Genomic DNA, 14,617 nt, shown 5'->3' on the forward strand with positions numbered 1-14,617 from the left:
ACCGGGATGCTACCCGCTCGTCGTCGACCCCATCGTCCACAAGAAGCGCCTTACCAAGGTGCTGATGGACGGAGGTAGCGGCCTCAACATCCTATACGTCGACACCCTCGATGCCATGTGCATCCCCCGATCGGAGCTCCGCCTAGCAGGCTCCCCCTTTCATGGGGTAATCCCAAGAGCGCAGGCATACCCGCTCAGATAGATCAATCTGTCCATCATGTTCGGTAGCCGGGCCAACTTCCGCTTAGAGATCCTCACCTTCGAGGTGGTGGACTTTCCAGGGTCCTACCATGCCATCTTGGGGCGACCATGCTACACAAGGTACATGGCGATCCCAAACTACACCTACCTCAAGATGAAGATGCTGGGACCAAACAGCATCATCACTGTGAGTAGCGCCTTTTCGCACACCCTCGCGTGCGACTGCGAGCACTACGAGCTCACCACCGCGGTCGTCAACTCATCTGAGCTCCCGCAGCTCGGGGAGTCATCGGCTCCGGTAGTCCTAGACTGCAATAAACCAACTTCCTCGATGGCCTTCCGTCTGCTCAAAGAAGCCAAGGCGGTGGGAATCGACCCCGCTAACCCAACCAAGACGGTTTGGATCGAGACCTAGCTCTCGACCAAATAGGAATGCGAGCTCGTCACCTTCCTACGTGACAATCATGATGTATTTGCATGGCAGCCCTCTAACATGCCGGGGATACCACGGGAGGTCGCCGAGCACACATTGTGCCTTATCCTAAGCTCAAAGCCCACCAAGCAGCGTCTATGTCGCTTCGACGACGAGAGGCGTAGGGCCATAGGTGAAGAGATCGCCAAACTCCTAGCAGCAGGACTCATCAGAGAGGTATTCCACTCTAACTGGCTCGCCAATCCCGTTCTTGTCAAAAAGAAGACTGGGAAGTGGAGAATGTGTGTTGATTATACTGGGCTCAACAAGGCATGCCCAAAGGATCACTTTCCTTTGCCGCGCATAGACCAGATAGTTGACTCCACCTCGAGTTATGAGATCCTCTCCTTTCTGGATGCCTACTCAGGCTATCACTAGATCGCGATGAAAGAATTTGATATGCTTGTGACCTCGTTCATCACCCCGTATGGTTCGTACTACTATGTAACTATGCCTTTTGGCCTAAAGAATGCTAGCGCCACCTACCAAAGGTGCATGCAGCAATGCTTCACCGACCAAATCGACCCGCTCAATCAGCCTGGTCAAGTCGAGCGACCGAAACCAACAATTGCCATCTACATTGATGACATAGTGGTCAAAACAGCCAAAGCTTACGACCTGATGGCAGACCTAGCCACGACATTCGTGAACCTCCGAAGGTTCAACATCAAGCTGAACCCCAAGAAATGTGTTTTTGGGGTTTCGAAGGGGAAGCTGCTCGGATACATCGTGTCCGAACGCGGCATCGAGGCCAACCTCGAAAAGGTCACGGCCATTTCCAACATGGGCCCCATACGCAATGTCAAGGGCATACAAAGGCTCACCGGTTGTCTGGCTGCCCTGAGCTGCTTCATCTCTTGGCTCAGTGAATGGGGGATGCCACTCTACAAGCTCCTCAAAAAGATGAATGCCTTCATTTGGACTGAGGAAGCCTAGCAGGCTCTGGAAAGCCTCAAAGCGTCCCTGATGTCGACCCCGATCCTCATCGCTCTCGAACAGGGAGAACCACTACTCCTGTACATCACGGCAAGCAACCATGTCGTGAGTGCCGCCCTGGTCATTGAAAGGGAGGAACCAGGACACCAGCTCAAAGTTCAGCGACCCGTATAGTTCATCGAGGAGGTACTCACCAACCGAAAGGTCCGTTACCCCCAGGTGCAAAAACTCATGTATGCCATGCTAATGGCGACCAGGAAGCTCCTACACTACTTCACCGACCACGAAGCTATGGTCGTCACTTCATACCCACTCGGAGAAATCATCCGCAACCACGATGCCGCGGGACGAATCTCCAAGTGGGCGCTCGAACTCATGGGCCATGACATCAGATATACCCCTCGCACCGCTATTAAGTCCTAGGCCTTCATGGATTTTGTCATCGAATGGATGGAGGTCCAGCTACCGACCCCGGATGTCACCCACAAGTACTGGTCAATGTACTTCAATGGGTCTATAATGGCGCTCAGCTCGGGGGCTTGAGTGGTTCTGATCTCTCCAGATGGGAGTAGGCTCCGATACGCCATCCGCCTACATTTTTTAGCCTCAAACAACGCCGCAGAATACGAGGCCCTTATCAACGGACTGTGCATCGCCATTGAGCTCAGTGCTACATGACTCTATGTTCGCGGCGACGTAGAACTAGTCGTGGATCAGGTCATAAAGGAGTCCTCCTACAAAAGCCCCCTCATGACAGCATACTGCCAAGAGGTCCACAAGCTCGAGGACAAATTTTAGGGGATCGAACTGCATCATGTCCCTCGAAGGGACAACGCCACCACCGATTTCCTTACAAAATTGGCTGCCAGACGGGATCCATCCCCGAGCAGGGTCTTCATCAATGACATCCATGAGCCAGCCGCCCGCATCCCAAAAAGTCCGATCTAGAAACACCCCACCGCCTAGCTGGCGTATGTCGCCGTATTGGCACTCGATCAAACCGACTAGCGAATACCGCTACTCGCCTACCTCCTCGAGGAGGTTCTCTCGCCCAAAAAAACCAAAGCCCGACGAATCGCCCAGCGCGCCAAGACCTTCGTCGTACTCGGTGACGAGCTCTACAAATGGAGTCCGTCAGGGGTACTCATGAAGTGTATCCCCACCAACCAGGGGAGGTAGCTCCTCCTCGAGGTCCATGTTGGGATTTGCGGGCATCATGCGGCCCCACGGTCGCTGGTTGGAAAAGCCTTTCGCCAAGGTTTTTACTGGCCCGCCGCGCTACAAGATGCAGAGGAGGTCATCCGCAAGTATGAAGGATGACAGTTCTACGCTCGGTAAACACATCTGCCGGCATAGGAACTCCAAACCATCCCCGTCACCTAGCCATTCATGGTCTAGGGCCTCAACATGGTGGGACCCCTCAAAAAGGGCCCAGGCGATTTCACTCACCTACTCATAGCAGTCGACAAATTCACCAAGTGGATAGAGGCCAAGCCCATCACAAACCTCTGCTCGGAAGAGGCGGTCAAATTCTTCCTCGACATTATCTATCGGTTCGGAGTTCCTAACTATATCATCACTGACCACGGAACCAACTTCACCGGAAAGAAGTTCCTAGACTTCAGTAATGGATACGGCATCAGGATCAACTAGGCCTCGGTCGGACATCCATGAACCAACGGGCAGGTCGAGCGCGCCAATGGCATGGTCCTCCAAGGACTCAAGTCACGCATCTTCGACAGACTCAACAAATACACTGGATGATGGGTGGCAGAGGTCCTAGAAATCCTCTAGAGCCTAAGAACGACCCCGAACCGATCCACAGGGTTCATGCCTTTCTTCTTGGCTTACGGAGCTGAGGCAGTGCTGCCCTCCGACCTTGACCAGGGTACCCCAAGAGTGAAGGCTTTCGACCATGACCGAGCCGTTGAGGCTCAGCAAGACATAGTCGACCTGCTCAAGGAAGCCCGTGAGACGATCGTCATCCGCTCCGCTCGCTATCAGCAAACTCTCCATAGGTACCACGAAAGAAAGTTCAGGGGGAGAATCCTCGAAGTTGGCGACCTCATACTCTAGAGGACCCAATCAACAAAGGAAAAACACAAACTCTCTCCACCATGGGAAGGACCCTATACGGTGACTGAAGTAATCCGACTGGGCACCTACCAACTGGAGGACGACAACAGCAACGCTATCACCAACACTTGGAACATTGAACAGCTACGTCGTTTTTTCCCCTAAAAATTTGGTATTACTAATTTTTTAGTCAACACTTACTCCTGAAAAGCACCCCGGCCCGAACAGTTTTGGCCCGGGTCGCTCGGGGGCTACATAAGGGCATAATATCAAATATTACCTATGTTTTTATTATCACATGGTAAACAATTTTTTCTTGAATGGAAGCACTTTTCCTTTCCTTCAATTGTCCTACGTAACTTTGTTCTCACTCCTAACCGAACGCGCCCCGCCACAACCTACGACTACGAGCAGTCGAGCCCCACGGGCCATGCCCAGGCTCTTAAAAAAGCTATAGCCTATGGAACTAACAGGCAGGTGTGAAAAAGAAAGGACAAAAACAATAGCTATGCCAGGATAAAAACAAGGAACAGATAGTGATCCTATCACAGAGAACGGGACTCATGTGTTCATTAATATAAAAACTGTTCACATAGGGGCTCACCCACGAACAACGAGCGTGGATCCCGGTCGGCCATTTCTGACTAAAGCTCTCCAAACCACATCACTTAGGCCATCAAGGTGAGCATGTGTTCATTAATCCAAAAACTATTCACACAAGGACTCACCCACGATTGACGAGCGCATGTCCCGGTTGGACATTTCCGACTAAAGCTCTCCGAACCCCATCACTCAAGCCATCAAGGTGAGCACTACCAACCCCCTCTATTTCCTTACAATTGTTTCATACATCCATACGCGCATTCATCCCATATGCCCGAACCTCCTAGACGATTCAGGCCCTGAACCGCTCGGGGGCTCAGGAACTAAGCATCACACGTGCAGCGAAATGCATCACAATGTTTCGTGTTGCGTCACAAAGCGGCGGTTGCCTCATTCGACATGAGCAACCAACAGAGTCATCTCAACCTTCTCATTCGATCCTGAACCTCTCGCCAAGCCCACAAAATCTCCATCGAGGAGAGGCCGTTAGGCCCCCGGGTCGGTCTCCAGAACGACCCAGGCATCTGTCAGGTTGTAGGTAAAGGAGTAGTGGGATGTCACAAGAGGGCTATGCCGACCCCGTCATGAACGACGGACCCAGATTCCACTCGATCATACCCGTTAGCAAACTCACTGAGCGACGTCGTTCGAGCCCGAGCGATCAGGACAGGCGACAAGACTTAGCCCTCCGGTTGTGAGGAACCGAGGATGGGGTAACGCACACAACTCACATCGACCCCTATGAAGGCCCAATAGGGCTCGGGGGCTCAAGACAAACGCCAGGGACTGCGACCCCGAACTCGCTAGGATCCATGACTCTGACTTGCCCAGTCCCATGGCGCGCACCGACGCCAGGATCCGCGAGCACCACCTCATCCGATCTGTAAACTAACCAACTAACTACACTTCTAACTGCGCTCCAAAAAACTAGGGACCACGACTCCGAACTCGTGTCGACTCTGCACACATGTCATCCGGCTACACTTCTGACTGCGCTCCAAAAAACCAAGGACTGTGACTCCAAACTCACGTCGACTCCAAAAACATGACTCCGACTCGCTCGATCCCATGGCGTGCATCGACACCAGCATCAGTGAGCTCTGTCTCATCTAAGACTGACTCCCTCGCTCGATCCCACGGCATGCATTGATGCCAGGATCAGTGAGCACTATCTCGTCCAAAACACGACTTTGACTCACTCGATCCCACGGCATGCATCGACGCCAGCATCAGTGAGCTCTGTCTCGTCCAAGAATGACTCCCTCACTTGATCCCATGGCGCACATCGATGCCAGGATCAGTGAGCACTGTCTCATCCAAGACTGACTCCCTCACTCAATCCCATGGCGCGCATCAACGCCAGGATCAGTGAGCACTGTCTTGTCCAAAACATGACTCCGACTCGCTCGATCCCATGGCGCGCATCGACGCCAGCATCAGTGAGCTCTATCTTGTCCAAGACTGACTCCCTCGCTCGATCCCATGGTGCGCATCGACGCCAGGATCAGTGAGCACTGTCTCATCCAAGACTAACTCCCTTGCTCGATCCCACGGTGTGCATCGACGCCAGGATCAGTGAGCACTGTCTCGTCCAAAATAAGACTCCAACTCGCTTGATCCCACGATGCGCATCGACGCCAGCATCAATGAGCTCTGTCTCATCCAAGACTGACTCCCTCGCTCGATCCCATAGCACGAATCGACGCCAGGATCAGTGAGCACTATCTCGTCCAAAACACGACTCTGACTCGCTCGATCCCATGGCGCGCATCGACGCCAGCATCAGTAAGCTCTGTCTCATCCAAGACTAACTCCCTCACTCGATCCCATGGCGCGCATCGACACCAGGATCAGTGAGCACTGTCTCATCCACAACACGACTCCGACTCGCTCGATCCCACGGCGCGCATCAACGCCAGGGTTAGTGAGCTCTATCTCGTTCAAAACTAACTGCCTCACTCGATCCCACAGCGCACATCGACGCTAGGATCAGTGAGCTCTGTCTCATCTAAAACTAACTGCTTCACTCGATCCCACGGCACACATCGACGCCAGGATCAGTGAAGCTCTGTCTCGTCCAAAACCCTTGACTGACTCTCTCACTCGATCCACGGCGTGCACCGACGCTAGGGTCCACAAGCTCCCTCTCGCCCAATCTCTCAAAACAACTAAAACCCGCCTCGACTGCACAACAACGCCTTGGTCGACAAAACTCCATCTCAAAAACGAAAAAACTCCTCCACTGACAACATAGAAAACCCCCCAAACGGTTCTGCCCGAACCGCCCGGGGGCTCGAGGGCTACACCAGCGTGTGTGCTCGCACGCACCCGGCGGCAAGACAAAAATCCCCCGGATGATTCTATCCGAATCACCCGGGGGCTCGAGGGCTCCTGTCAGGTTCATCAACCCGGGGTCCCTCGGGGACCGGCTTCCACGTCAAGGCTCGGCCCAAGAGTCTAAAATGACAGACCAGAAGGGCGGCCTAGTCACTGACCGAAAGGACCGGCCGAAGAAGAACAGCGCCCTCTCATCGTGCTGCTTCGGCCCACCTCTCCGACCAGAGCGTTCGCTTCAACTCTAGCCGCCACCGGACGGCCTCTCCGATCGGAAGGCCTAGCCCAAAACACTACTTCCGGCTCTAACTCCACATCTTCAACCGGGGGATCGTAGAAACCCTGCTCACCGCTCTTCTCTGACCGACGCACTCAGAGCCGACTGGAGCCATCTGACCGGGGACCCCCGCTTGGTAGGAACCAGAAGACAAGCAGAGAAAGGCAAGGCAAGGCTCACAAGTCAAAACCACTATACCAGGGACCATACCCTACACGAAACAGTACTCTGCAGCCACCCTGACACAAACAGTATTATAGGCGCCGACATCTCCCTCTATAGTATTGTAGGGGCCGCTAAAACTCTCATATGGTAAGGCCCCCGCGTGCCTCTGGACATCGATAGCGGTATGGGCACCAGGATTTACCGTACCGGGTGAACATAGCGAGACTCCTCACATGCCTCTAGGCATCAAACAGTATTAGCAGGTACCGATGTCCACCATCCCTGAAAAAGGTAGCACGACCTCTCTGCCATTCTACAGTCACATCAATAGTGTTGTAGGCGCCTACCATAATCTTATACCCACCGGTGTGGGCAACAAGGCTCGGTAGGCATGGGTAACAAGGCTCGGTAACATACGCACCTTTTCCTTCTCACTTGTAAAGCCGTCCCCATCATCTATAAAAGGGGGTGCACTTCTGAAGGGTCGAGATGGCGACTAGAGGGGAGGGTGAATAGTCTTTTCTAAAATTAATCGCGTCGACTAACCGAAACAAGTGCGGAATTATAACTATCGGTCTAGCCAAGACTACACCCCTCTATCTATGTTCACTAGCACCTTGCAAAGATAACAATTATGCAACAAAGGTGCCGGGCTAGCTAGAGCTCTCCTAAACAATTCTAGGAGCAAGGTTACACAAACCTATGCCACTAGTACTTTAAGCAACAAGGGAGCTCCTACACAAGCTAGTAAGCAAAAGCACAAAGCTAACTAAGCTCACTACCAATGCTCAATAACAAGGCAACCAATGCCTAATTAGAGAGCGCAAATACTTAGCTACACAAACTAAGCAATGTGACTAACAAGGTTACTAAAACCAAATTAGCCACGCAAGGGAGCTACTTCTATGCTACACAAGCAAGAAGGTAATTAGCAAGCTACACAAGCTATCTAATTACAAGAGCAACTACACAAGCTTAATATGTATAAAAGTAATTGCAAGCTTGTGTAATGGGGATGCAAACCAACGGGAAGAACAAGGTTGACACGATGATTTTTCTCCCGAGGTTCACGTGTTTGCCAACACGCTAGTCCCCGTTGTGTCGACCGCTCACTTGGTGGTTCGGCGGCTAATTAGCATCACCCGCTAAGCCCGCACGTCGGGCGCCGTAAGAACCTACCCCTTGAGTGAGGGTAGCTCAATGACATGCTTTACTAGAGTTGCTCTTCGAGGCTCCCGCGGGGCGAGCACAATGCCCCTCACAAGCACTTCTCTGGAGCGCTGCACAAGCTTCTTGCGCGCTTCGACAGAGACCACCACCAAGCCGTCTAGGAGGTGGCAACCTCCAAGAGTAACAAGCACCACCGGCTTGCAACTCGATCACCTAGTGCCACTCGATGCAACCTCACGATGCAATCGCACTAGAATCGCTCACTCACACAATCGAATAATCACTATCAAGTATATGTGTGATGGAGGGCTCCCAAGCACTCTCAAGCATGGACACAAAGTCCCCCAAGGTGCTCCACACCAGCCATGGCCGAAGGCCACTTCTATTTATAGCCCCAAGGGCTAAACTAGCCGTTACCCCTTCACTGGGCAACGGTCGGGCCGACCGGACGCTCCGGTCGTGTTGACCGGACGCTGGACCTCAGCGTCCGGTCGCTCGCAGACAACCACGTGTCCCGGTTCCAACGGTCACTTAACTTGACCGGACGCAGCAGCACTCAACTGACCGGACGCTGAACCCCCAGCGTCCGGTCGTTTCCAGTAAGCTCCCGAGCATGACCGGACGCGTCCGGTCGAACATGATCGGACGCAGCACCAGCGTCCGGTCACTCTCCAGCTACTGCTACACTCCACGTCAGCGCGACCGGACGAAGGCAGTCAACGTCCGGTGCTTTTGGATCCAGCGTCCGGTCACTTGACCGACGCTGGCATCTCCTCCATTCTCTTCACCCTTGCTCAAGTGTGCTAACCACAAGAATTTGCATCCGGCGCAATAGAAAATAGACATTCCATTTTCCTGAAAGCGCCGAATCCCGCCTCACAAGCTCGGTGGGAGGGAGAGAGGGACCCAAACCCATCTCACCCTTGCAAACATCACCTCCTTTGTAAATGTGCCAACACCACCAAGTGTACACCACCATGTGTATGTGTGTTAGCATTTTCACAATCATTTCCCAAAGGATGTTAGCCACTCAACTTGCAACGCCACTCGATCCTAGCGACAATGCAAAGTTAGATCACTCGAGTGGCACTAGATGACCGATATGCAAACAAGTTTGCCCCTCTTGATAGTACGGCCATCTATCCTAAACCCGGTCATAAACTTCTCTACACACCTATGACCGGTGAAATGAAATGCCCTAGGTTATACCTTTGCCTTGCGCATTCCATTCCATCTCCTCCAATGTCGATGCAACACATGCACCAACACGATCAACAATGATATGATCCACTTCATATCATCACGTGATCATATTGGTTCATCGATCTTGACTCTACTTGCTCTTCACCGTTGCCATCGTCATCGGCGCCAAGTCTTGCTCAAGCTTCACCGCCACGCGGTCCATCACTCCAAAGCCTTCGACTTGCCCTTCACGCTTGCAACCGGTCCATCAAGCCAAGTCTTGTCTTGATCTTCTCCACCTTGATCACATGACTCAATGTCATGTCTCATGTGCATTTAAGCTCCTTCATCATCACATGTGTGAGCTTTGCAACATCTCCAAGCCATTTTCACCTTCATGGCATATGTTGCTCACACACATGTAACTGTGGACTAATCACCTGTGTATCTCACATAAACACAATTAGTCCACCTAAGTTGTCACTCGATTACCAAAACCAATCAAGGACCTTTCAACTTCCTCCAACGAAAAAGGATTCCAGTTGATCAAGTTCACTAACTCACAACCACAGAACCGCCGAGTTCGTACCCCAAGCACACGCTTGAACACTTAGCTCATAGCGTAGCTCCTGTCGCTCTTGGCCCTTCCGACCGGAGCCGACCGGACCTCTTGTACACCCCTTCTTTCTCCTTCTTGTTTGTAACCCCACTGCAAACTTCAAGCACCTAGGCTCAGGAATAAAGTCACCGACCGACCCCGACTAGACGTAGGGCACATTGCCTGAACCAGTATAAATCCTGTGTCATTGAGTGCTAGGCCATCTCCGATCACAACGTACAGCAAAACTACAAATATTCACTAGTTGGTCACTTTCTACACCGACACATCTACTCCAAGCACGGTGGCCCACACCGCCGCCCGCCTCCCCACGCTCAGTGCCCCAATGGCCAGCATAGCCCGCCCACCTCGCACACCCCCACGGCTAGCGCCGCCCGCCTGCCCCGCTCCCCTTGGCCGGTCCCATGGGCAGCGCGACTACAGCGCCTCCCCGCCGCCCTCCCCACGGCGGCCATGGACTACAGCATGGCAGCGACGCCCCCAAGGCCGGCCATGGAGAACAGCAGCTCCTCAGTACCCCGAAGCCGAAGGATTTCAGACCATAGAAGCCAGGGCGAGCATGCTTGGAGAGAGGAACAGCGCTCAAAAGAGAGGTAGCACGTGGGGAGAGGCAGTCTGTGGGGGAGCTAGCCATGGGAAAGGTGGGCCGCCGTGAGGGGTGCTCGCCGTGGCAGAGCGCGCCCACTTGCTCAGTGCTCAGAGAAGCAGCGACGCCTTCGCGTCTTCCTCCTTTCACCTCTGCCACCCCGCGAGGGGCTGCGCTCTTTTTCGCGATCTGGCCACCACCTTCGATCTAATAAGAGTGGAATTATACGTGTGCATCATGTACATGAGATTGAACCTGTATATGCGTGTGCATGATGGCTGGGTAGGACACGGTTAGGGGCTAGCTGTGATTGAGAGGGAATCAAGCTGTGTGATTAATTCCGTTTTGCTGACGTGTTGCCGCGCTGTGACCGAGTGGGAGTCGAGTTACATTCCACAGGTGTATGTGACCGAGACTCCTCCGAGAGGCGTACGTGACCGAGACTCCGAGATGGAGTCGAGCATTGGGATTGAGGGGGGACATGGGGTAATGTAAGATCTCAGATAACGGAAGGCTCATATGTCACGGTGGTTAGATCAAAAAGGTTATTAACAGGGGAGAGTAAGATCTTGGACGACGGAAGGTTGATATAAAACGATGTCAAGATCAAACGGTCATGAAAGAGGGATAGCCCCCCACAAAAAAACTTGTTCTTTTATTGTGTGATATATCCCTACAACTTTGATTCATGGTGTGTGAGTTTTAGACAAGATTTTAAATAGCGGGCCGAACAGCAATATAGCTTCATTCGAAAGTTATGAAAAGCTATAGCGAAGATATAATATAATGGAAGCTATTTCATTTAGCAATTTTATAGAAAACATGAAAATATTAATTAGTTAGTTATGTATACATAAAACATGTAACTAAATAAATTTTATGACAAATATTCAAATACATATACAAGGACCTAAGAGAACATGTCTCTACATTCATTGCTTAACATTGATCAAATCAATCCGTGTATACATGACTATAATCAGTATTCATATTCATTCAACAATAAACAATTCAACAATGTTTTAGCGATTCATTACATTATTTATTAAGTAAAAAAACACAACAAAGAGGCATAATCATAGTTATCTAGAGTAAAGAATGGATATTTATCTCGATCAAGATTAGCGGTGCTAAAATATTTGGTGGCAAAGTCAAATTAGTAGTGTTTAGCGGAGTTAAAGCGTCATATGCAACAATAGCAGAATGACAACTAGCTTACCATAGCGGTATATACATATGCGAACTGATAATATATCAGTTGGTTAGGTTCCTTGTGGTGGAACCTGCCCACTCGGGTTTAAGTCCTCGACTTGGCACGGGTGTACGTATTTTCCTGGATTTATTCCAGGATTTAACAGCGCTATGCTTTCAGTGGTAGGCGACGTCTCCGTCGACAGCGAGGCGTCTGTGGTGACTTCGTGAATCTCAAGATATGCCTGCTCAGTCCTTCGAAGGTGCTCATAGAGTAGGGTTTACGTACGTGTGTTTATAGGAGTGAGTGTGCATACGTGTTGGGGACGTCTGCGTTGTACTATGTAATTCTAAAAAAACTATATACATATGAAAATAGCGGTGCTATAACAGGCCATTTAGAACAATAGTGTCCTATGATTACTAGCGCAAATGCATCAACATCGATGTGTACATGCGTGCTTTTACCTTATATAGAGAATTACATATCCATCAACATTTATACTTTAGAAATTTTATACATGGATGCTTTGAATTTACACATGGAACACAAGTTCTAATAAATTTGAAACTCTCCTAGGTCGAGCACTATTAATGCAAAACTCAAATTTAAATATTAGAAATGTTCATTGATCCTTAAGTGCTATCAACTTAAAGAGAAGATAAGGACAAACCACGTTAGAGGACAGCACAGAGCAGTGGATAAGTGGTAACAAGTACTCTCTCTATTCTAAATTATAAGACGTTTTGGTTTCTAAATACATAATTTTTTATATATACTTAGATATACATTATGCCTATATGCATAGTAAAAATAATGTATTAAAAAACCAAAGCGTTTTATAATTTGGAATGGATCGGGTAGGAGTAAGCGAAACCAAGCAAGTAACGGGGACACGGTGAGTTCACTTAAATGCGTAAATATAAATCCAGGCCTTTCTAAAAATATATAATAATGATGATCTCTTTTAATTAAAAGCAAAAATAAGGATCTCATTTGTAAATAAGGATCTGCTTAGCCCCGTTCATCATAACTTACCGATCGCAAACGACCAATAAGCCGTGGCTGTTTTCTGGAAGGAGACCAACAAGCGCAATCTAATGCAAAGATCAGGCCCAAGGCTGATTTGGTCTCTACCAGGCGTTTGCTTCAATAGGCCCAAGTACACAAATTTTGGGCCTTCGGTTTTTCTTTTTTGGATCATTGGGCCTTCAGTTCGTCACTGAGGTTTGTGAGTGCAGATTCCGAGTTGGCAAGTTCTTGGGCTGAACCTTTCAACTTTGCCCTTGTTTAGTTCCACCCCAATTTCCAAAAGGTTGCTACAGTACCTGTCACATCAAATGTTTGTGGCTCGTGCATGGAGCATTAAATGTAGACGAAAAGAAAAAACTAATTGCACAGTTTGGTGGGAAATTGCGAGACGAACGTTTTAAGCCTAATTAGTCCATGTTTGAACACTATTTACCAAATAAAAACGAACGTGCTACAGTAGCCCCAAAATCCAAATTTCTCCAACTAAACAAGGGCTTTGTGACGAAGTCTTATAGATTAGTTATAATATAGCTAGGTAATCTTCCCTGTAAGTTATCTCGAGACGCAAGCTATCCAAATCATCCTCCACTAACTATCAACATCATCTCTCACTAATAAACATGTCATTCCACTAACTTTCAACATCTTAATTGTAAGTTATCTACATTATCTCTAATCAATTAACTTCCTTCCAATTTGTTCGTGGAGTAGAAGATACCCCGCGCGTTGCTGCGAGAATTGCAAACAATTTGGAAGGAAGTTAATTAATTATCATGGTGCTTCTTCTTATTTTTCCCACAATGTTTTAAGGAGTTTTGTCTAGGTATACTTTGTTTTTTTTCCACAGGTTTCCCAAAGATTCAAGACGATGACTGATGAACAAAAAATGATGCCTTTATGAAACCAATTGATCAAGGAGTGTTAAGATTTTTTTTTGGTATACATTTAGGATTATCTACATCATTAGCAACTGTTAATGACGGTTCCCTTTAGGCATACAGAGAGCATGTGACTTGTGTCACTGACAAGCAACTGTCCATTCTAAGCATGTATATATATATATATATATACTTTTACTGTTCCCTAGAGAATACATCCGTCACTTTTCATCCATGCTCTATTCACTCGCTCACGCTTTAACACTGGCGAAGAATGAGCCAACTCTCCGCACTAGCAACTGTTCCATACTTCCATGCTCTATATATTATCGATGCACTACTAGTAGTGTGTGACATGTACGCCGGATATAGGGACAAAGACGGCCGACGTTGGTCCATCGGAAAGATCCTCTGATAACGATGTTCTCTCTTCTTGTCACGCTAGCAGCTTCCTTGTAAACTAGAAAACAGCGCGGCTTTGCCGCGCCTTATATAGAATTTGGACCAGTGTTTGGCGACCTTCTGATGGAACATGCAAGCGGACTGTGCATTGGTTATTTAGGTTGAACCTTGTGATGAATATGCAGTTCGTATATGACTGTCAGATATAGATATATTTGTTAACATATTATGTATATAAAATAGTTTTACTCTGCTATAAATTGTACATTTGAAGTGATGTTGCTTCGTGGTCATCATGAGAATCTTCTGAAGAAATCAATGCAGGCTGCCAGCCTTTCAAAGTTTCAGAATCCACCGAGTAGTACTTCCAAGTAACGACGGCATTACGCATATGGTAAATTAACCTATTTAATAAGGTACCAAAACTTGATCGGGCTAAGCATAGAATATCAGGAATGTTATGGAAACCAATAGCCTGAAGAAAAAAAAAAG

General features: G+C 49.3%; 1 protein-coding gene across 1 annotated transcript; it reads left to right on the forward strand.

The window, feature by feature from the left end:
- The first annotated feature begins 217 nt into the window (after positions 1-217).
- LOC136537026 (uncharacterized) lies at positions 218-616 on the forward strand. The gene has a single exon (XM_066529129.1). The coding sequence runs from the start codon at positions 218-220 to the stop codon at positions 614-616; it is 399 nt and encodes a 132-aa protein (XP_066385226.1).
- Positions 617-14,617: the final 14,001 nt, after the last annotated feature.

This window comes from Miscanthus floridulus, chromosome 2 (genome assembly GCF_019320115.1).
Source record: "Miscanthus floridulus cultivar M001 chromosome 2, ASM1932011v1, whole genome shotgun sequence".
NCBI classification, from domain to species: domain Eukaryota; kingdom Viridiplantae; phylum Streptophyta; class Magnoliopsida; order Poales; family Poaceae; genus Miscanthus; species Miscanthus floridulus.